The sequence below is a fragment of the Capra hircus genome, chromosome 13, assembly GCF_001704415.2.
Source record: "Capra hircus breed San Clemente chromosome 13, ASM170441v1, whole genome shotgun sequence".
Lineage (NCBI taxonomy): Eukaryota > Metazoa > Chordata > Mammalia > Artiodactyla > Bovidae > Capra > Capra hircus.
The window spans coordinates 28,727,187-28,751,557 of record NC_030820.1 but is presented as its reverse complement, the minus strand read 5'-3'; the positions used below and the strand labels follow the sequence as shown (position 1 = coordinate 28,751,557).

The window sequence follows — 24,371 nt, the reverse complement described above, 5'->3', positions numbered from 1 at the left end:
AAGAGCGTGAAATCGCCAGGGATGGACGTGTCCGAAGCAGGGGGTTGGCTGCTGAGTGATTCTCCGGCGGGTGGCCTGGCCATTTCCTAACCTTCTATTAGGGCGCAACCGCTAAAAGTCTTCAGGCAAGGAAACGGTTGCTATAAGGAAACGAGGTGATCCGAATCCCTACACAGTTTCCTTTCCCCCTGTGAACTCTGCAATGTTCCACTGCAGATCATGTCCACGTGGAAGGCAAGGCTGGCTGAAAGACTGAAGTCTCCGTCTGCAAGGATGCATCCGTTCCCATGCTCGGCTCTGCTTGCTTGTTTTGGGAGCACAAGGGAGACTGCTCCCTTAGATCAGACCAGCGCAGCTGATACCTGTTCCACCATCCATGTTCAGCCCAAGGCCAAAGCGGGCCGACACCCAAGTCACCCGCGAGGTGAAGAAGGCACCTCAGAGAAAAGGCGAGATTCAGGTGCCCATTCAGAGACAAATGGCAGCACAAACCGGAATTCAAGCAACCACTCTGCCGTCCAGCCCGCTGACACCCCTGAGGATCTGCCTGGGTCTCCGGATGGAGGATCAGTTCATGAAGCAGTTACTTTTCAGCCTTCTATTCCCAGACCATCAATTATTGAAACGCCAGTGGTGAGTGTTCCCAATGCTACCGTGGAAGAAATGGAGTTGGGAGAGAATTTCATGTTTGGTGGCCAAACAAATGGAAATGAACCTGTTTAGCATTATCAGTGAGTAAAACATCGGGGGAACTCTTGCTAGTGAGAGGAAGTGATCATTTTCTGAGACTTACAGGCAAGAGAAGGGAGTTATTTGGGGGGAAAAAGAAATGGTGCTGCTGCTTTTAACAGGCAGCCTCTTGAGTTATTTACATATCTACTTTCTTGTTTCTGGCACTGCTGAATTTTAACTGTTAAATATTCTTATTGGATTGAGCTACAAAATCATTTCAGAGTTCTTGATAATCTGTTTGGAGAGGCAGGATAGAGGTAGGCTTTCTTGAATGATGTTTTCCAAAGATACTCCTTGAGCATTTTGGGGTTGTATTCCTGGCCATTTTGCTTAGGACCAGATTGAAAAAAAAGAGAGGATCCACTGTTAGGATATTCTGATTTTTTTCAAGATTATTTTTTCTATCTAGTCTAACAAAATCACTTTCCATCTGACTTGCTGGTTTGAACCTAAGGAGTCTCATTAAGCAGTGAAAGCTGCCAGAGAGTGAAGACAGGGTCAAAACATGATTTTAAAAATAGTTTCATTTGACACTCTACAGGCTTATATTAAATGACTGAAGCTCAGCTCTACTGTCCACATCTTTCTCTTCTGAGATTGAACCAAGGATTTCACCAAGCCCTCTGTTAGAGCAAGAACTGTAATTTTTTTTCTAAGTCAAAATCCAAAGTAAACAGAACATCAAAAAATTTTTGTTCAATTTTTTCAGTTTATACCCAGATCCAGAGTAAGATATTTTTATAGTAATACCATAGTCAGCATAGTGGATGTTATGGCTAAGATTATATTTGTTGCATTAGTTAAAGGAACTAATGATGTACTATTTTAATGAGCTGGAAGAATTTCTTTTGGGTAGAGATTCCAGCACTTCAGCACCCACCTTATGTTGCTAAACATAGCAGCAAGTACAGGGGTTGATTTGATTTCATCTTTCTGTTTTAGGGGCATATTGTGACACAGGGGTTCTGGATAAATAAATGTATCAAATATAACCAATGAAACACAGCAGGGTAACATCCATATCTATTGTCTACTGGTATGAGCAAAGCCAAGGATAGGCCAAAGAGGTGAGGCAGGGCTTTTGATGGAACCAGCCATCACACACACTGCAAGGCTGAATGTAAGTGCCCCAAAGAGAGACACACAGAAGACGGTTCAAGGAGGTTGGAGTGTCTGGAAAGGTACATTGCAGGGGAAGCGAAATTTGGGATGGGTCTAGATCATGGCATCCAGTCCCATCACTTCATGGGAAATAGATGGAGAAACAGTGGAAACAGTGTCAGACTTTATTTTTTGGGGGCTCCAAAATCACTGCAGATGGTGAGTGTAGCCATGAAATTAAAAGATGCTTACTCCTTAGAAGAAAAGTTATGAGCAGCCTAGATAGCATATTCAAAAGCAGAGACATTACTTTGCCAACTAAGGTCCATCTAGTCAAGGCTATGGTTTTTCCAGTAGTCATGTATGGATGTGAGAGTTGGACTGTGAAGAAGGCTGAGCGCCGAAGAATTGATGCTTTTGAACTGTGGTGTTGGAGAAGACTCTTGAGAGTCCCTTGGACTGCAAGAAGATCCAACCAGTCCATTCTGAAGGAGATCAACTCTGGGATTTCTTTGGAAGGACTGATTTTGAAGCTGAAAGTCCAGTACTTTGGCCACCTCATGCAAAGAGTTGACTCATTGGAAAAGACTCTGATGCTGGGAGGGATTGGGGGCAGGAGGAGAAGGGGACGGCAGAGGATGAGATGGCTGGATGGCATCACTGACTCGATGGACGTGAGTCTGAGTGAACTCCGGGAGCTGGTGATGGACAGGGAGGCCTGGCATGCTGCAATTCATGGGTTCACAAAGAGTCGGACACTACTGAGCGACTAAACTAGAAGGAGGGTTAGGATTTTTAAGGGCAGAGATGAAGGGAAGGGCTTTGCCAGAAAAGGAAATTGTGTGAACAGAAGCTTGAATGTGGGGGGGTGCAGACAGGAATAGGCAGGTGCATCAGGCTGGCCAAGTTGGAGAGACATCTGGAAAGGAAAAATGAGGCCCAGAGTGGTTTGAATGCTATCATGAGAAGGCAGTAGGGAAGCTTTGAGAATTTTGAGCAGGGGAATGTCATGCCTGGGATTTCATTCTGGGAAGATAAATAGATGGACCCATGTAGGAGGAATTAAAGTTGGGAAGACTGGAGCTGAGAGGCCATTGGAATTATCTGGGCCTGACGATGGTCACAGAAGTTACAACAGGAAGGTGGGGTGGGAGGGGTGGAGAAGAAAGGATCCCAGAGTGGACTCTGGGTTCCAAACTGAATAGGGAGGAAGGCAAGATCAAACTGGGAGTGATGAAATGGAACACTGCAAAATTCAGTTGTCAGGATGTACAAGAAGAAGGGGATTCCATGGGCATGGTAAATGGCTTCTCTTTGGTTCAGATTTGAGGAGCTAACATTTACAGAGTACTTGCTTATGCCAGCCATTCTTCTAAGTGCTTTACACAGAATATTCCATCGTTACCTGGTTACAATGAGGGGACTGTTCTTATGATTTCCATTTTACAGAGGAGAACATTGATGCTCAGAGAGGGTAAGACGCTTGCCCTAGTTCACAGAGGGAGGAAGTGACCCAGGATTAAAGCCCAGTTCTGTTTGATTCCAAAGTCTATCCTCTGAATTATAACATGCTTCCACTGCTTATTATTATTATTATTTGTGGTGTTTGAGGATTTACAAGTAAGTATTCTTATGTGATCTCACTTGATTTGCAGTTAATTAAAATTTTATGTGTGCATGTATGTACATATAATTATATATAAATGTGTCTGTGTCTATAATAATAGTTATTTTATTAATTTGCTTAACATTGTTTTCTCTTAGTTTCATAGTGTACAACACTATGGAAAGAGATGCTTCCTACTTTGCGTCCAGCTGATGACAAGGCTTTGTGGACAATAGTGTAGGATTGCTTTGAGATCTTACGATTAGAAGTGCCGCAGGATTGCCCAGATTTTTCATTACCTAGTAATTTTGTTGTGACATGTTTCTCCTCAGCAGATGATGAATGAGCTTCTTTTATTACAGTCTTGCCTGGAGGCAAAAATATTTCCTTTTTGGATGCACTGATCCTCATCACTTAAGCTGTCTTGGTAGAGGCAACAAATAATACTCTTAAAAAAAAAAAAAAGAAAAGAACTCAACTTTAGAACATAATCATAGCTGAGAAATGAGTCTCTTTATTTGTCTTTAGTTTCCTGGGGTTTAGGCAGGAGGGTGAGTCATTTAAATTTGAAACAACATCTGGTCTGAGCAGGACAGCTCAAGATAGGGAGGCCAAGTGAACTAATTAAAAAGAAAAGGTTTTTGTTTGTGTAAATAGATGTGTGCACATCTGTATTTATGAAGTGGTACCAGTTTAGTCTTCAACCTTTCGTGGTGGTCTCTTCCCTCATCCAGGATGGTGACAACAATCCCAAGCTTGGAATGTGTCTTATAATTGCCACTATCTTCTGATTATAATTTTTTCTCTTTCTTAGTGGTCTTGAAGTAGAAAAGTCTTATAATGGGTTGGATTGTAGAGTCAGTGGAAGAGTAGGATGTTGACTTTTTCTGCCAAGAAGTACTGCATTTTTACTCTGTGCCAGGACAGCCCTAGTGGTAGAAACAAAGAGGGGTTAAGATACAGTCTGTGAAGCTGCTTCCTTTCTAGTGGGAGGAGATACAGTTGGGTGAACAGGCAGTATCAGTGCAGCATGAGAAGGCTAATGGGTCAACACCGGCTGCCATAAGAGCACATGGAAGAGACTCTCATTTTAGCCTTGGGAAGACAGGGGGGGATGGAATATATGGAGGAGAAGGCTTTCTACTTTGTTCTTTTATCACTGTGCATCAGACTCAACTCTGCCCCCTTCCTAGATGAATGGTGCTGTGTCTCTTGTCTTTCTCTCTCCCTTAACAAAGCTGGCAGGGTAAGAAACACACAGCTCTCACTTGAAGCAACTAAGGGATTCTATTTTTTTGTTGTTTGTTTGCCATGTTGTGAGGCATATGGGATCTTAGTTCCCACACCAGGAATTCAACCCAAGCGCCATGCATTGGAAGTTTGGGGTTTTATTAAAACCACTGGACCACAGGGGTATTCCCAACTAAGGGCTTCAGAATAGTTCGGTAGTGTCAGAAAGCCTTTCTATAGCAGTAGTAGGTTTTCATCTAGTTCTTACTTCAACAAAGTAGCCATCCTGACACAGGAAGAGAAAGTAAATGTGGTTCAGGAAATCATCCCTGGGTATTTTAATTAAAAGTTGGTTTTGCAAAAGGGAAGGGAGACATAGCCCATACTGAAGCTGCTAACTGCACTGCTTCTTGTAACAGGCTGGCTTTGCTACTAGACAGAGAAGTGGTAGCACAGACATGCCCAGGACCCATGTGGTGGTCTGGTTGAAGTCTCGCAGGCTCAGGCTGTCACTGCTTCCACGTTGTTCTGCAACCATCACTACCATCCTTCTCCAGAACCTTTTTCATCTTTTCCAGCTCAAATTCTGTATCCATAAAACACTTACTCCCCATTGGCCCCATCAGCCCCTCTTCCTACTCCCTGCTGCTGCTGCTGCTGCTAAGTCGCTTCAGTCGTGTCCGACTCTGTGCGACCCCATAGACGGCAGCCCACCAGGCTCCGCTGTCCCTGGGATTCTCCAGGCAAGAACACTGGAGTGGGTTGCCATTTCCTTCTCCAATGCATGAAAGTGAAAAGTGAAAGTGAAGTTGCTCAGTCGTGTCCGACTAGCAGCGACCCCATGGACTGCAGCCTACCAGGCTCCTCTGTCCATGAGATTTTCTAGGCAAGAATACTGGAGTGGCTTGCCATTGCCTTCTGCCTTCCTACTCCCTAGCATCTACCATATGAATTTTAGGATAGATTTTTCTATTTTTAAAAAAATTATTGGGATTTTGATAGGGATTGCATTGAATATGTTGATCAGTTTGGATAGTATTTATGTTTTAAAAATATTAGATCTTTTAATCTGTGAATGTAGTTTGTCTTTCCGTTTATTTGTGCCTTCTTTAATTTCTTTCAGCAATGTTGTGTAGTTTTCAGTATGCAAGTCTTTTGCCTTCCAGGTTATGTTTATCCCTAAGTATTTTATTCTTTTTGAATAAAACCCATGTCCATCGAGTCAGTGATGCCATCTAACCATCTCATCCTCGGTCATCCCCTTCTCTTGCCTTCAATCTTTCCCAGCATCAGGGTCTTTTCAAATGAATCAGCCCTTCGCATCAGGTGGCCAAAGTATTGGAGTTTCAGCTTTAGCATCAGTCCTTCCAATGAACACCCAGAACTGATCTCCTTTAGAATGGACTGGTTGGATCTCCTTGCAGTCCAAGGGACTCTCAAGAGTCTTCTCCAACACCACAGTTCAATACTATTCAATAATACTGTGTTCAATAGAAGTGGCAAAAGTGAATATTCTTGTTTTTTCTGGATCTTACAATATAAACTTCCAGCCTTCCACCACTGAGTATGATGCTACCATTGAGTACAATGTGGGTTTTTCCTATATGGCCTTTATTATATGAAGTAATTTCCTTCTATTCCTAGTTTGTTGAGTATTTTTATCATGAAAGGGTATTAAATTCTCTCAACACTTTTTCTGCATTAATTGATACGATCATATTTCCCCCTTCATTCTGTTAATATGTTGTTATACTTATTGATTTCTTTTCTTTTTTTTTCTTTTTTTTTTTTTTTGTATTTTGAACCATACTTGCATTCTAGGAATAAATGGTATAATTTCACTTGGTAATGGTATAATCCTATTAATATGTTGTGGAATTCTGTTTGCTAGTATTTTGTTGAGGATTTTTGCATCACTAATCATCAGGGGTATTGGTCTCTAGTTTTCTTTTCTTGTAGTATCTTTGAATTGGTTATTGTTGTTCAGTCACTAAGTCATGTCCGACTCTTTGCAAACCCATGGACTGTAGTATGCCAGGTCCCTTTATCCTCTCACTATCTCCCAGAGTTTGCTCAAATTCATGTCCATTGAATCAGTGAATTGAACATCAGGGAGAGAATTATCTCACATTATAGAATGAGCTAGGAAGTGTTCCTCTGTCTTCAGTTTTTGGGAAGATTCTGAGAAGGATTGGTGTTAACTCTTCACATGTTTGGTAAAATTCACCAGTGAATCTGGCCCAAGGCTTTTAACTGTTAGGAAGTTTTTGGTTTCTGATTCAATCTTCTTACTAGTAATAGATCTATTCAGATTTTCTATTTCTTCATGATTTGGCCTGGGTGAAGAGGAGCCACTTTGATAGCATCACTTTATTATGGTAATTGCAATCATTATTACCACTTTTTGAGCACTATTAATAGTTTAGGGTGGTGCTAAATGCTTTCCATGGATAAACTCATTTGATCCTTCTAATCCTTCTACAATGTTACTTCCTGATAATCCTAATCATTCCTCTGATCAAAACCCTTCAATGGCTTCCTCATTCCCTCAGGGTAAAACTCAACTCTTAACAGTGGCCCACAGGTCCTTAATAAAGTATGTCTCATTACCTCTCTAAACTCACCTCCTACTGTTTTTACTGATGGGGAAATTAGGACTCAGTAGAGTTAGGCATCTGGTCCATTTCCTCTCTAAAAGTAACCTTTCCAGCAGGCTGGGAAGCTCAGTTTAACCAGCTAAAGCATGACTTTCTTGGGCTGTGCAGAACTCATGCTGCCAATAACTGGTCTAGGCTCCATGCCCATCCTTCCTCTTTTCTTGGCACAGTCTTTGTTAAGACCTGGGATAGTTTAATTAACTGGGTTTCAGCTTCCATGGTTAGAATCAGATTCCAGCCATGCTCTCTTGAAGCTACATCAAGGCTATGTTAATTGTTATTTGGTGTTGGAGAGATTCCTGGATACCTGACAGCAGAAAAACTCTTGGAGGTATTCACCTCCATAGGCAACTGATCTCATTCAAAAAAACTGATTTTAGTTTCAGTGTCTTAAAGTTGCCTTGAAGCCAAGCCTTGGGAATACCTTCTATTGAAGGCAGTGTTATTTAGAATCATACTGTAAACTTGTGTGTCACACGAGTTTATCATACTGTGAATTTCTGTCTCACCCTCATCCCACCCTAACTCTGCATCCTCTTTACTTAAGCATTATTAGGGACAACTCTGCTAGGCTGCATTTCTACTTCCTAGTAAAAACCAGTATTCTTGCAATTTCTTTAGAATGAAATTTTCCCTTTTCCCCTATGGATCCTAATAGAAGAGAACAGAATTCTAGGCTAGCTATTAAAACAACAACAACAACAACAACGAAAAAGCCCTATTAAGGAAACTCTTTGCTAGACAGATGATTTGACATAAAAACAATTCTAATAGAAAGCAACTTACAGACTCATGCAATCAAATATTAGTTTTCTAGTTCCCTTTCATGCTCCTGGTAGAGTGAAAGTCGCTCAGTCATGTCCGACTCTTTGTGACCCCATGAGCTATACAGTCCATGGAATTCTCCAAGCCAGACTACTGAAGTGGGTTGCCTTTCCCTTCTCCAGGGGATCTTCCCAACCCAAGGATCAAAGCCAGGTCTCCTGCACTGCAGGCAGATTCTTTACCAGCTGAGCCACCAGGGAAACCCAAGAATACTGGATTGGATAGCCTATCCCTTCTCCAGCGGATCTTCCTGACCCAGGAATTGAACCAGAGTCTCCTGCATTGCAGGTGGATTCTTTACCAGCTGAGCTATTAGGGACTCCTAACAAAATAACAAACCACCACCTCACCCCAACCCCATGCCAGTACCAACAAGGATATCTTAATAAGCTGGTGGGAATATCATCCCATTCACTTTAAGCCGGGATAACCTCCCATGCTAGGTTTCTACTTTCAAAAGCTGTTAAACAAACTGGCACGACAGCACATGATACACCCGGTGTACTCAGACAGGAATTTTCCAATCCAGATATTCAGTTGCAGCCCAACTGGAAAAGAGAGAGACAGCTTCCTGGATTCTCTTAAAGTGAAACAAAATAAACAGTCCTCATGAAAGCATGCACATTTATAATGAACAACTGTGACTACTGTAGACCTTCTGCAAAATACTACAGGGGATGACAACAAAGCAAATTTTCAGACAGTTTAGAGCAGAGTGGAATAATATTTTAAACTCAGAAATAAAAGCTTAGTGTATAATTTCATCAAAATTGAAAGCATCATTTTCAAATGAGGTTACTCCTGCATTTACAATTCAGGTAAGACTAGTACGTATATTTTAAGTAGGCTGCGAGATGGTAGAGGAAGAGGTACGAAAGGAAGAGGTCAGCCTATATTTGAGCTGCGCCTATTTCCAGCTCATCAGAAAGAACCTGGCAATCTGCCCATGACCGAGTTGACCCTTTGACCTCCTTTTTATGGGTGCTTAATAAAAGAGCAGGGTTTACTTTGTTCGTAGGCAATGACCTAGGAGTGTCTAACCAAAGAGCCACCAAGGAGATTCCAATTTTTTTGACAAGACCCATTTCCTCAAAATAACTGTTTTTGTAGAACTGGGATTTCCATTCTCTTGATTATATAACATGCGGTTGTACTTTAGTTGAAAAAAAATCTGCTATTTCACTCGCTGAGTACACTGGAAACTTCAAGATTTCTTACCCTGCAGGAACCATAGCGACTAGCTGAACAAATGTGCTATATCAATCATAGGAAGTTAGAGGGTTTTTTTTCCCAGCCAAGGACGTGTGTTAACCTAGTCTAAACAGCCTTTACTTTTGCACTCACAGTTCCTCCATTCCAAAGAAAATAGATCTCATCACGTTAAAACTTTTTCCAATGTGAGGTTGACACACTTGCTTTTGTAATTCCGCATCAGGGGATGTGAGAGTTGGGAAATTTGAGGTGATTAGAGGAAGAGAGTGTCTCCACAAAGGGCACAGGACCTGCTACGGGAAGTGTTCATGATTTTGTTGTGTGAAGGTGGTTTGTGGGTCTCCTACATTCAGTTAAGTGGAAAATTACAGCCCAGGCAACTGTTAGAACCTATCCACATAAGGCATGATTTGGTTGTCCACAGCATGAGAGGAACTTCCCCTCAAATGGACCACCTGCAAGCGGAAAGTCAGTTTCCACAACCTGAAACATCAGATTTCAAAAAACTGTGTTGTCTCACATTAGTTATCACTCGTAGTAATTACAGCAATTTCAAAATACTAAACTTACTTTTAAAGCTTAAATACATTTATATAAGACAACACAGTCTTAGGCTTCCCTGGTGGCTCAGTGGTAAAGAATCCACCTGCCAGGAGACATGGGTTCACTCTGTGGTCTGGGGAAGATCCCACATGCTGTGGAGCAACTGAGGCGTGTGCCACAACTTTTGAGCATGTGCTCAAGAGCCTGGAAGCCCCAACAAGAAAGTAGCCCCCACTTGCCACAGCTAGATAAAAGCACGCAGCAGCAAAGACCCAGCACAGCCAAAAATAATAAATAAATAAAAGACAACACAGTCTTAGAAAAAGTTCAAATATGATAAATAAGTACACCTGTAATTAGAACCAATTTAAAGTTATCTCTTTTAAACAATCACATACACTCAAGTAATCTTCACCAAAGCCACTAAGGGTACACAATGGGAAAATGATAGTCTCTTCAATAAATGGTACTGGGAAAACTGAACATCCACATGCAAAAGAATGAAACTGGACCCTTGTCTTATAGCAAACACAAAAATCAACCCCAAGTGGGTTAAAGATTTAAACATGAGACCTGAAACCTCAAATCTCCTAAAAGAAAACCGGGGGAAGAAACCCTTGATATGGACCTCAGCGATGAGCTTTCAGTTGACGTCAAAAGCACAGGAAACAAAAACAAAAATAAACAAGTGGGACTATATCAAACCAAAAAGCTTAGGCACAGCAAAGGAAACAATCAACAAAACTAAAAGGCAGCCTACAGACTGGGAGAAAAAATTTGCAAATCATATATCTGATAAAAGGCTACTATTCAAAATATATAAGGAACTCATCAATTCAACAGCAAAAAAAAAAAAAAAACCCCACAAATAATCCAATTAAATGATGGGCAAAGGCCCCGTACACACATTTCACCAAAGAAGACACACAAATGGCCAATGGATACATGAAAAGATGTTTAAACCTACTACTAATCAAGGAAATGCAAACCAGAAACACCATGAGATACCACTCCACACGTGTTAGGATGGCTAACAGAAAGAGACAGTTTCTCTGATTTTGAGGCTGTAAGAGATCCCCTAGCTCTTGTCTTTTTACGTGGTTGCCCTTTGTCATGAATAAAATGATATCTACGAAGGCAACAATATTGTAATGGCAAAACCAGCAAGCCACGAAAATGGAGTGCAGACCCCATTTAGATGTGGGTCCAGGGCCACCTGGAGTTTAAGATCCAGGATATGATAAATGAGTTGGACTTCTGAACTGGCCACATTCTCATACTTTGTTTTACAGAGGCAAAAATGCTGGTCGGTCAAGGACCTTGAATACCATTTGTTTTGCAAGTGAAAAATGAATTAATCTCTTAGGCTAATAAATAAATCCTCTAATTGAGATTTAGCTAGCCTTGTTTGAAACATTTGCTGTGGTTGTCTCTGGATGTAGATTCCTGAATAGGGTCATTCAGATGTTAAGCACCTCTTGAGTGTGGCCTTCGAAACTTTCTTTGCCCTCAAGAGGAAACACAAGGAAAAATGTGCTGGAATTTGGCTTTGGACGTTATTGCCTGATGGGACGCCTGATGCTGCTGTAGCCGTCCTTCAAGTGGGGCAGGACACACCTGCAGACAAAGCAAACAACCTCGAGATGGTGGAGCAGGAAGAAAGAACCTGGGTCCCTGCAGAGACCATGGAACCACTTCAAGTGCAACTCACTGTCCATGGGGTATGCCGGCGTAGTGGAGAATAATTACACGTGTTTTAACAAAGGTGGGCCCAGACTCACCTATCCCGGGGAAACTTCCAGGTGGTCTCCAGTCATCTCAAATTCAATATATGCAAAGACAAACTAACTTTCCCCCAAACCTCCTCTTCCATGTATCACTTAGGATGCTTTTAGCTGCAAGAAACAGAAAAATTTTAATTTAGACACTATGTCAATGAATTACTTCACTTATAAACAAGCCCCACGGTTGGGTGGTTTTGGAATGGGTTGAGTCAGCAGTTCGGTGAAGCCATGGAACACCTAGCATCTTCCATCTTTCTGCTTAGCCACCCCTGACCTTGGCTCACCTCTGCGTGTTTCCCTTGGTGGTGACAAAATGGCTCCTATAGCAGCTGGGTGCCTCCTCCCTCCCCCTAGGATCCCCATACACTGGACAATTCCTCCTCATATTATTATTGCTCTGCCTTCTCTGTCTCCTTTCCTTTTCTGACACCATCCCCGAAACTTAGTTTCATGTTTGTGCCTTCTCCTGGTCTTTCCTGGCACTCAGTGTTTCCCTGGATTAAAGCACTGTAATCCGCACCATGTTTGTTCACATGTCTGGCTGTCCTGATGGACTCTGAGGAGCCTGAGAACAGGCACTGTATCATTTTTTCTGTTCATCTATCATGGGCAGTGCCTAGAACCATGTTGGACATGCTGAAGATACCTAACAAATGTTTACTGAATAAATTAAAGGATGAATCAATAAAATCAAAATCAGCAGAGAGGATTACTATATACAAGTCTTCTTAGAGTTTTCTCATTTCATCTTTGTTTAGTCTTGCCAACATCTTTGTGATCCATCCCTTGTTTTAGAAATGAATGGAAATAATTTAAGACCACACCGAGAATAGGGGCCAAGATACTTTTTTCTCTTTGAAGGATGAACTGTTTCTTGCTCAGTTTTGAGACACAAAAAGCCAGAAAAACTGATTTTGAAGTGACCTCAGCCAGAGGAAGCACTTCTCTATCAACTGTCCTTCTAGCCTGTTTTCTGGACCCCTCAATGAACTTTCTACATGGCGAAGAACTAGCCTCTTTATCCTTCTGTTTCCCTGTTTGCAAAATGAGGATAATGAGAGCTTTGATGATTCTAGTGCTGTTTTGGGAAGAATGACTATTTATACAGAACTTTAAGAAATACAGGAGAAAATAGAGAATATTAATAGCATAAATGATACCATTAAAATGGGAGCTGAAGGAAACAAAGAGATGCATTCACTTCATTACTCTCTATGACTTTAATAGCATGTGAACAAGTATATAGATAATTTTGTTCACATTATTAAGACCCTGAGCTGTATTAATGACACTGCCAAGAATGGCTTACATTTTTTTTTCCCCCACAATTCTGACTTTACAATGCTTCTGTCTAAAAGGAAAAAAGGTGTTTTGTTTTTTTTTCTGATTTGCAAAGAATTCAGTACCAAAAAGATATTTTTAGTTAATCTGATTCAAGCACAAAGCATATGATTTTGCACTTAATTGGTTACTTTTGAAATCTGAGATAAGTCAAAGATGTACATATTATTATCAAGTTAGAGGGTGTTTATGGAGAAAAGGGCTTCGTTGGTAACTCAGCTGGTAAAGAATCCTCCTGCAATGCAAGAGGCCCCAGTTCAATTACTGGGTCAGGAAGATCCCCTAGAGAAGGGATAGTCTACCCATTCCAGTGTTCTTGGGCTTCCCTGGTAGCTCAGATGGTAAAGAATCTGCCTGCAATGTGGGAGACCTGGGTTCGATCCCTGGGTTAGGAAGATCCCCTGGAGGAGTCTACCCATTCCAGTATTCTTGCCTGCAGAATCCCCATGGACAGAGGAGCCTGGCGGGCTACAGTCCATGGTATCACAAAGAGTCTAAGCAACTATGCACAGTGCAGCACATGGGGAAAAAAAAAGTAATTTGATTTAACAAGGAAAAAAATCATTTCAAATAAAAAGTTCCTCAGCTTATTTCTTCTGTGCTTTCTGTAGTTGTTGTAAAGACTAACTTGGGAGTGTTAAAGTTTTCATTCATTCCTGAGTCCAACAAACTTCAGTAGGGACCCAATACATGCAGTGTCAGTGGCTGAATTTGCCACAAAGAACCAAGCACTCATTTTACCTTGGAGTTGCTTGCTGTTAGTTAGGACAGGAGTCAGGCAAGCAAACAACAAACAATAAAACCCAGAACAAACAAGCAAACAAAAAACAGCTGCAAAATGAGGTCATCAATGGCAAAATGGCATTAACATTGATCCATTTCTATGGCTTATTGTTCAAAACTGTGACTCTGTGTGCTCAGTCGTGTCTGACTCTTTGCAACCCCATGGACTATAGCCTGCCAGGCTCCTCTGTCCATGGAACTCTCCAGTCAAGAACACTTGAGTGGATAGCTATTCCCTTCTCCAGGGAGTCTTCTAGACCCAAGGATAGAACCAGGGACCCTTGCATCGCATGCACATTCTTTACCATCTGAGCCACCAGGGAAGCCCAGTTATTAAAAATGTTTATACAGTTCTGCACACTTTTCTCTTTCCCACCCAATGAAATTGCCATAAACCCAAATGACTGTGTATCAGTTTCTCATAATTATAATCTCAAACTTTTCCCATTTTGCTGTCTCCTGTCTTCCCGTTTCCACTGCATCTTTTATTGTTCTTGTTCCCTTTCCTCCTAACTCCTACTTATGTTTCAGCATTTTCATTGATATAGGGGCCTCTGTCTCTAAGGTACCTTCCAATTGTACTAGGGACTCTGTCAGTTCTGGAAACAAACTGAATAAGACTTCTTCCTTCTCCTAAGGAGTCTGTGGTCTGGCTGACAGAAATATCCATAAAAGTGTGGGTGCCGTGGTAGGCATATGGGGTATAAGCAGGTGGGCAGTGAATCAATGCTACATGAAGCAGGGTCTCAAAGCTGGAAGGTGTTCGCCAGGTAAGCAAGGCAGACAAAAGCGGCAGGCGGCCAAGAGCCTGAGTCCAATTGACTTAAATAGGAAGGAAATGAAACAAACAAGAGAGAGGGTTGAAATGAATGTTTCCAGAACATAGCTTCTGTTTTTAAGTCCATTCGTTGGCCGTTTGTGTTCTGCTTTTCTTTCAACTCACCTGGGAATGCATGTCAGCAGCCTCAGCAGCCCAACCCAGGCTGTGAACTTCAGATGAAAGTTTTGCATTCCTCTGTTTCCCAGGGACCAGCCTGCTGGCACCTCCTGCAGATGGGGACCCGGGTCCAGGCATCTAGGGCATCCCTGCCTCCCACCACCAGCAGAATGCTCTGCTCGCTTGGGAGAAGACACGTTGCTGGCTGGCCCGTAAGGTATTTTCCTGGGCATGGAAGCACAAGCCCAGGCCCATCTCCTAAATGCCTCTGATTTCAGGCCTTTGAAACAAGATATTCTCACCCCAGGCTAGTTTCAAAATCCACATTTGCTTCGGGTATTCATTAGCCAGTCGTTACGGCCAGTTCTTCACTTAGAATTTCTGTACTTCCCACGCTTGTGCGTGGCACCATCTTTGCTGTGTGACCGTCTAGATTATAATTCATTGCCCCCAGAGGGCAGAAGCGAAGCTCCCCTTCTGAGTTCCAAATGCTCACTGTTGAATGACCTACTGGATTGTTTATTCCTGTCTGAGGGAGCTTCCAATGTGGCTCATTTGCAGGATGCAGATGATTGACAAGTCTGGAGCCAAGGTTGACTAGCTCTCTCCATTGTCTTTTTGGATCAAGGAAGAGCTCTCTAAGGAGCAATCCTTCATGAATTAACCACTAAATTTCACAGTAGTAGAACTGCTTCACATAGACAGTACCCAAACCAGACCTTGAGTCTGAAACAGGAGAGAAGGGGGCAAGGCACAATCTTTGAAAGAATGACATAGCTTGAGGGCACAACATAAACTGTTTAGAGCTAAATGGATCCAAGATGGCAGACAGGTCAACTTGATTAGGCCTTGATTCTCAGGATACATGCTCATTATATCACACCAGCAAGTTAAATGGCACCTAGAGGTGTTATGACAGTTCCAAGGTTGACCATCAAAGACCAAAAAGTGGGCGGTGGTCCAATCCCTGGAAATCCCTGCCCCTATCCCCAAATAGTTGTAATAACCCCACTCATGAGCCTATGAGATTACTCAGCCCACAAAACCTAACCCTGCTACATTTTGAGGCTTCCCTTTCCTCTGCGATGCCCCACACTGCCCGTGGAGTGTGTTACAGATTTTGTGCTCATTACAAGCAATTCTCAGTGAGTGAAAAGGTGTTCTCTGGGGAAGAATGCCTAAAAAAGAAATGGATGGAGTGATTCCTGGAGAGAGCAGCTATGATGGAATTGACTGGAAGGATGTAAACTAAGGATGTGCCAGAGCACCGTGACTACACAGCCTGCACACAGGGGAGCTCTGAGTTCCTTTTGATTTCTCTGGGGGTAGCATCACTCTCCTGGACTCAACCCTGTCCTGATACCCAGTGTGACTTGTTCTTGCTCAAAAGAGATTCCTCTCAGATCACTGAATCATTTAAAGCTTAATTTAGACCATGTGTGTGTGCTCGGTTGCTCAGTCGTGCCTGACTCTTTTGCGACCACATGGACTGTATCCTGCCAGGCTCCTCTGTCCCTGGGATTTCCCAAGTAAGAATACTGGAGAGGGTTGCCATTTCCTCCTCCAGGGGATCTTCCTGAGCCAGGGGTTGAACCCATGTCTCCTGCGTTGGCAGGCAGATTCTTTACCTCTGAGCCACCTGGGAAGCCAGTGTGGGCCATGGCTGGTATTAAATTGGAGGAGGAAATGGCAACCCACTCCAGTATTCTTGCCTGGAGGATTCTGTGGACAGAGGAGCCCGGTGGGCTACAGTACATATGGTCACAAAGAGTCGGACATGACTGAGGAACTAACACTTTCATTTTCACTTTGGAATTAAATAGGTTACCCTGGTGGCTCAGTGGTAAAATGAATCGGTCATACATATACATATCAGTTCAGTTTAGCCGCTCAGTCATGTCTGACCCCATGGATGCAGCACCCCAGGCCTCCCTGTCCATCACCAACTCCCAGAGTTTACTCAAACTCATGTCCATTGAGTTGGTGATGCCATCCAACCATCTCATCCTCTGTCGGCCCCTTCTCCTCTCGCTTTCAATCTTTCTCAGCACCAGGGTCTTTTCAAACGAGTCAGCTCTTCGCATCAGGCAGCCAAAGTATTGGAGTTTCAGCTTCAACATCAGTCCTTCCTATGAATATTCAGGACTAATTTCCTTTAGGATGGACTGGTTGGATTTCCTTACTGTCCAAGGGACTCTCAAGAGTCTTCTGCAACACCACAGTTCAAAAGCATCAATTCTTCGGTGCTTAGCTTTCTTTATAGTCCAACTCTCACATCCATACATGACCACTGGAAAAACCATAGCCTTGACTAGATGGACCTTTGTTGGCAAAGTAATGTCTCTGCTTTTGAATATGCTATCTAGGTTGGTCATAACTTTTCTTCCAAGGAGGAAGCGTCTTTTAATTTCATGTCTGCAGTCACCATCTGCAGTGATCTTGGAGCCCCCAGAAATAAAGTCTGTCACTGCTTCCACTGTTTCCCCATCTATTTGCCATGAAGTGATGGCACCAGATGCCATGATCTTAGTTTTCTGAATGTTGAGCTTTAAGCCAACTTTTTCACTCTCATCTTTCACTTTCATCAAGAAGCTCTTTAGTTCCTCTTCGCTTTCTGCCATAAGGGTGGTGTCATCTGCATATCTGAGGTTATTGATATTTCTCCCAGCAATCTTGATTCCAGCTTGTGCTTCCTCCAGCCCAGTGTTTCTCATGATGTACTCTGCAAATAAGTTAAATGAGCAGGGTGACAATATACAGCCTTGATGTACTCCTTTTCCTATTTGGAGTCGCTTGTTGTTCCATGTCCAGTTCTAACTGTTGCTTCCTGACTTGCATACAGATTTCTTAAGAAATATGCTGAAACATACACATATATCCCCACCCTTTTGGATTTCCTTCTCATTCATGTCACCACAGGGCATTAAGTAGAGTTCCCTGGCTATATAGGGACATTCAGGCTGCTTCCATATCCTGGCTATTGTAAATAGTGCTGCTGTGAACACTGCCACATGTTACATTTTACATGCAGGAGGAGGATGTTGACAATTTGGAAAACAACTCACAAAACACTTCCTTTGGTTATCAAAGTGGAAAAGTTGACTGTGCTTTTTTTCTTTCTTTGAAAAGCAGTAAAAGTTCTCTGTGTCACTGAAGGGCAGATGTGAAGTCAAACCTCAGAATAACAAAAAGTCACTCATATAAATATTCATCCTCATCGTTTCATTTGGCCCCATTCCTCTCATTTCCCTTCCACCAGACATACACAGTAAAGATAACATGGAAGTGAGGAAAACTCATGAAGGAGAACGCTAGTTTACCATGAAGTCAAGTAAGTACTAAATAATCACAGTGGGCTTCGACAGGAAATCTAGAAGTTCCTTCTAGATTCTGTGAACCTTGCCCAAGCATCCTCAACTACGCTGAGGAAGACCTGCCTATGCCTGCAGTGTGGGAGTGTTGGAACTTTTTTTTTTTAAATCTAATCTCTGTGTCTTCAGTATAATAGGGTTTTATTTATACTCCTTCTTAAATCCTACTTCCTGCTGCTGTCCTGACTGAGAGCAAATAGTAGAGCTTGGTTTGTCAAGAAAAGCATAGCCATACAACTTCGTATACATACGTCACAGTGGTGACTGTACGTGTGTGAGTGCAAGCATGCACTAAGTCTGTTACCCCTCTTCTCATTACTACCCTTTTGATAACATCATTAATAGCTTTTGAACTAGAAACTTTGTGTTTGGGAGCACCTACTCTGTATTAAAATTATACTTGGGCTGGTAAACATTGCCCATTCTCCCATTTTCTCTTGTACAATATGCTGTTTGAATGGTTAAGTTTGCATGAGCCTTATTCACCCCATCCTAAGGTCAGAGACTGTCGCACGCACACAAGAGTCCCCAAGATACACGATAGGCTTGCACACCATGGCACAGATTTAGCTCCATTGCATTGGCTGTACATATCCTGTACTAAACTCTTCTTACTATTAACAACCAAGGGTTACCAGAAGCTACATGCCTTTGTGCCTGGATTGGGCCCTGGAGGGGAGGAAAACTCTCATTGGAATGTTTTGCAAGTGGAATGGGAAAAGGAAACCTGAGTGTGAAGCTGAGTCCCTTCCCGGCACTTGGCCCCTTCCCAAGTGTCCTCTTTGAAGAGATGAGTGAGGAGCCAAAGGAAGAGACTCTGACGTCATGGAGATTTGACAGGCAAAAGGTGGAGTCCCTTTTTCCAGGCATCACATTCCAGGCTGCAGCAAAAACAGGAAGGATGCTCTCACAGGCTAGAATGAGTAGGTCAGAGTCTCTGCACCAGCAGACGGGGTATTGGGAAAACTGCAGTCTGGGGATGACATCAACCTGGGATGGAAAACTTTGCCCTGGTTCAGCGAAAATGAAAATAGGAAGACTGATGGGTGTTTCAAAAAGCACGTGCAAACCAGAGCAAGAGAGGCTGTGGATCAAACCTCTTTTCTGATTCTTTTCCTTCTTTCTTCAGCCTCCTTGTGTTCACAGCCACTGGTCCTGTTCACACTATTACCTTCTCTGTGGGGGAAGTGGGAGCTTACGCAGGTAGACTTCACTTAAGGTATGTTGCCATCTCAAGAACTTGATACTTCCTTGCCCTCCTGTTCCTGTAGGTCTCAGGGCCACAGACCAGGGCAGGAGGACACCCAAGGACACCTCTGGGTGTACCTGGGGGTGGTCTAGGGACCTACAGACATCCCAGGACTTTCCACACTTTTTCAAAGGATTAGCATATCAGGTCACTCTACTCAACCTGCCTCCCTCAGGGGCTCTGCCCAATGCTGGGCATCCCAGGTTCATTCAGACTCCTCTCTTCAGTGGCAGTCCCCTAGCCTGAACTGGCAAGCTCAAGAAGAGATGCAGAGGACCACCAAACACACTTGGCTCCTTACAGGACAAGGGCCATTATGGAAAATCATATAAAAACCAAATGGTTTCCCAAAACATCCCCTAGTTTTAATAGCTAAGAGCCCACATGTGTGGGTTTGCTTTGGAACATTCTCATGTTTGGGAAGGCTGGGGGAAGGGATCTCTGTGTTTGGAGTCAGCCTTTCTTCAGGGACCACAGTGAGGAAGGAAGAAGGCAGATATGCACACCCTATCTGCCCAGCTGGGACCCATCCTCCTCCTCCTCCTCCTCATGACCTGGTGGATGTCCCCTAGCATCTGGGGCCAGCCTGTTAACAGATGTTCTGACATATAAATAATGTGTTAGGCAGACATGCTTCTAACATTTGCAGGCCTGGAACCAGAGTAGAAGTCTGAGGTCAAGCTCCCCTTTTGTGCCATCCCTGGTTCCATCTTGTACCTTGATGGGGCTTTGAGCACATGTGTCTGGACCCCTCCACGTGCAGACCGCAGAGCTACCCCATCCCTCCCTGAAGAGCCACTCTTTGAACCATCTTCTTTAGCAGAAGTGCACACATTTGCTGTGCCTCAGGAGTCTAGACCTGAGGAAGAAGGCTCCCCCTGGGTGGTTTCGTCAAGAATTCCTGGGTCCTGAGTCTCACTGGTCTTAGAAGGGGTAATGGGTGCTGGGTAGGCACATCCCCTGGCCTAGGACTCCTCCTGTGGAATTCTCTAGAACAAAGTGCTTCAGGCGCAGGTGTGCCTGTGTGGTTCTACAGGCTCCATTCTGTGTCCTGCAGTTTCAAGATGTCCCCAGGACAATATTAATAAGTGTCATGTGCTGTGTTTATACTTTTCATAGACAAGCATGTTCTCAATTTGATAGCTTTGTGGTGCTTTAAAAATGCTTTCCCAAAAGAAAAACGCAGGAAGCATAATCCTCCTGGACTTCAGACAATACTGCAAAGCTATAGTAGTCAAAACATTGTGGTATTGACACAAAAGCAGGTACATGGACCAACGGGACAGAACAGAGTTCAGAAATAAACCTACACACCTGTCAATTAATCTTCAACAAAAGAGGCAAGAATATACAATGAGGAAAAGACAGTCTCTCCAGCAAGTGGTGTTGGGAAAGTTGGACAACCACATGTAAACCAATGAAATTAGAACATACACTCACACCATACACAAAATAAACTCAAAATGACTTAAAGACTTAAATATAAGACATGCCACCATAAAAGTCCAAGAAGACAACACAGGCAAAACATTTTTTGACATAAATCATACTAATATTTTCTTAGGTCAGTCTCCTGAGGCAATGGAAATATAAGAAAAAAAAATTTTTTAATGGGACCTATTCAGTCTTACAAGCTTTTTCACAAAGGAGGAAACTAAAAACAAAGCAAAAAGACACCCTATAGAATGAGAGAAAATATTTGCAAATTATGTGACTGACAAGGACTTAATTTCTAAAATACACAAATAGCTCATACAACTCAACAACAAAAAACAAACAACCCAGTGGGCAGAAGATCTAAATAAACATTTGTCCAAAGAAGACGTGAAAAGATGCCCACTGTCACTATTAGGGAAACACAAATCAAAACTATGATAATGTACCACCTCACACCAGTCGGAATGGCTATCATTAAAAGAGTCTACAAAAAATAAATGATAGAGGGGGTGTGGAGAAAACGGAACCTTCTAACACTATTGGTGTGAATATAAATTGGTGTAGCCACTATGGAGAACAGTTTGGAGGTTCCTTAAAAAACTAAAAACTGCTACCATAGTGAAGTCGCTCAGTTGTGTCCAACTCTTTGAGACCCCATAGACTGTAGCCTACCAGGCTCCTCCCTCCATGGGATTCTCCAGGCAAGAGTACTGGAGTGGGTTGCCATTTCCTCCTCCAGGGGATCTTCCTGACCCAGGGATCAAACCCGGGTCTCCCACATTCCAGGCAGACGCTTTAACCTCTGAGCCACCAGGGGAGCCCTCGCTACCATATGATCCAGCAATTCTCCTACTGGGCATATATCCGGAGAAAACCATAATTATAAGATAATGTTCATAGCAGGAATGAGAGACTAGCATCTCAGAAGCCAGGTTGATTGACAGGGGAAGGGAGTTTCAGGGAAATGCCAAAAGGCAAGGATCTTTTTGAAGGCTGCTAAGCCCACAGCGCACTGGATGGTGTGAGTAGGGAAAGATTTCCCACTCATCAGCCACCCCTCAGCATCTCACTCAGTTCCAATTCAGACAAGCTGGCTTCCAAGAGGCTGACAGATCACATGGTCTTGGCTTTTGTTTCCTCTTAATGGCATTGTTCCCTGGCTTAGAAACATTGCCAAATTCCACCTGGGTGGTGACTCCTTCCCAGAGAGGCTGGTTGGAACCAAACCTCACCTCCTTTGAGAATCTTTAATAGGTCCTGAAACACTGCAGAACAGAAGGGATGTGACTCCAGAACAAGCATTCAGGTTTTTTGTGTTTTTTTTTTTTTTAAAGGAAAGTTACTCTAGATCCCAGTGGTATAGTCAGATCTCTCCTTACACCTTGCTTTGAAGGACGGGGTAAAATCCAGGCCAGCTGGCACTTGAGCAAGCCAGTCACACAGGCCCACTTGGGACCGCTGTGGCTTTGATGTCCCTGGTTTTCTTTGTGTTGCATCTCAATTAAATGTCCTACCTTTGAAACCTCTGGGTACCAATCAGAGTTTGTATGTGTAAGCAACAGAAATTAACTCTGGTTGACTGAAATGAAATTGATCAAAGGATAGCTGGGTAGTTTACAGAGGAGCTGGAATTAGGCTCTGGACCACACAGCCTGGAACAGCACTCAAACTGTGCTGTAGAACCGACCCCATGAAGACAGTGCTATAGCCACTGCTAGCACAGGTGCCGCAGCCTGCTCCTCGGATTCTGCTGGCTCTAGACACCGGGTGTTGCTACTAGCACCACTGCTGTGGCTGGCCAGGGATGCAAATTTGCCTGGTGACCACTCTTTCCAGTTCCATCTATCTTAAGCTGCTAGCTTCCTATTCAAAGTCTTGGGGGAGGGGGTGAGCAGCTAACTGCAGGAAGTCAAGATACAGTCTCTGCCAATAGCTGCAGGTAAAAGACTGGGATCATGAGCTGCTGATACCTGCAACATCCACAGTGGGAGGCTCTGCCTTGCACTGAGTCACAAAGGGAGGAAGTCCCTACATATAGGAGGAAGGTTCAGATACTGGGTGTCCAGAAAGAACGATAGATGTCCACGAGCCTCTGTTAGGTCTAACCTTGACCCTCACATACTCACTCCCAGCTTAAAGACATTCATCCATTCAGTATACATTTATGGTGTATTTGGTTTTTGTTTGTTTTTAACTTTTTATTTTATATTGGAGTATAGTTGATTAACAATGTGTTAATTTTAGGTGTACAGCAAAGTGGTTCAGTTATACATGTGTGTATTCTTTCTCAAATTCTTTTCCCATTTAGATTGTTGCATAATATTGAGTAGAGTTCTCTGTGCTATACAGTAAGTCCTCATTGGTTATGTGATTTAAATATAGCAGGGTGTATAGGTCCATCTCAAATATCCAACTATTCCTCCCCGACCCTTCTCTGGTAGCCTTAAGTTCATTCTCTAAGTCTGTGAGTCTGTTTCTGTTTTGTAAATAAGTTCATTTGTACTGTTTTTTTTTTTTTTTTAAGGTTCTGCATTTAAGTGATAGCATAAGATTTGTCTTCGTCTGACTTACATCACTCAGTGAGTGCTTGTCAAGAGCCAGGTGCTGTGATAACTTTGTTGCAGGGGAGGGATGGAATATAGAGTTTAAAAGAAAATGACCTTCTCAGTAGTTACCCATCTAGTTGGGAAGGCAGGCAAAGCAGAATAAGACAGGTGTAGTGGGTGCTTTGACAGAAGCTCTGGCGTCCCTAATCAGAGGCGGTGATCCACAAATTAGATCTAGAGGAATAAGTGGAAATTGCCAAGGCAAAGGTAGGTGAGGGTGTTTCAGGAAGAGGAACTCCGCAGCAGTGGGTGGTTGCAAGGAGGGACCAGGTGAGGGCTGATGGAGTGACAGAGAAATCACAAAACCTTTGCATGCTTTACTGAGCAGTCTGGATCTTATACTGAAGATTATGGAGAATCACTTGCGGATTTTAAGGAAAATCATTTTAGAAGCACCACTTTATCCTGAGAATTGCAGGGAATAAGACTAAAGGGAAAGACTTTCCCTTCAGGAAGTTACAGGAGTCTAGGGAAGAAAGAGTAACAGAGAGATCCCAGAAAAAAATAGTTTAGGAGATCTTTGGAGATAAAATTGACAGGACTTGGTAACTGATTAAATATGGGGTTTATAAGAGGAGGAGAAGTTACAGATGACTTCTAGTTTATGGGCTGGGCAATTTGGGGATAGTAATGTCTTATATCTGGGGGAAAGAGGATGTGTTTGATTTTGGAAATGTTGAGTTCGATGCTGAGTTTGACACTGAAGTAGAGGGAGCTGGGAGGCAGAGGGACAGGAAGATCTGAACTTCAGGAAAGTAGGCTAAGCTGGAGATGGAGGTTGGAGACTGTCGCCGTTGTGGTCATTGTTGCTGATGTCATAGTGATGCTGTATCACTCAGTGAGAATCTAGAGCAAGCAGATGAGGGGAGAAGGTCCATAGATACCAGGTGGGCGGGGATTGTCCGCACTGCAAGAAGAGAGTAGAAAGGGTCTGTGAAGCCCCTGAGAAGGGTGAAA

General features: G+C 43.0%; 1 protein-coding gene and 1 long non-coding RNA gene across 2 annotated transcripts in view; one reads left to right on the top strand and one right to left on the bottom strand.

The window, feature by feature from the left end:
• The window catches only part of FAM107B (family with sequence similarity 107 member B), a 212,375-nt gene continuing 188,223 nt past the window's right edge, over positions 220-24,371 (top strand). The window contains exon 1 of the mRNA XM_005687957.3: positions 220-630. Within this exon, the coding sequence (XP_005688014.1) occupies positions 220-630 (411 nt within the window). The remainder of the gene's footprint in view (positions 631-24,371) is intronic.
• On the bottom strand, positions 3,962-15,000 carry LOC106502747. The gene is made up of 3 exons (XR_001296392.2): positions 14,758-15,000; positions 11,688-11,801; positions 3,962-4,368 (listed from the first exon to the last, which is right to left on the bottom strand). It is a non-coding gene; the product is annotated as an uncharacterized LOC106502747 (long non-coding RNA).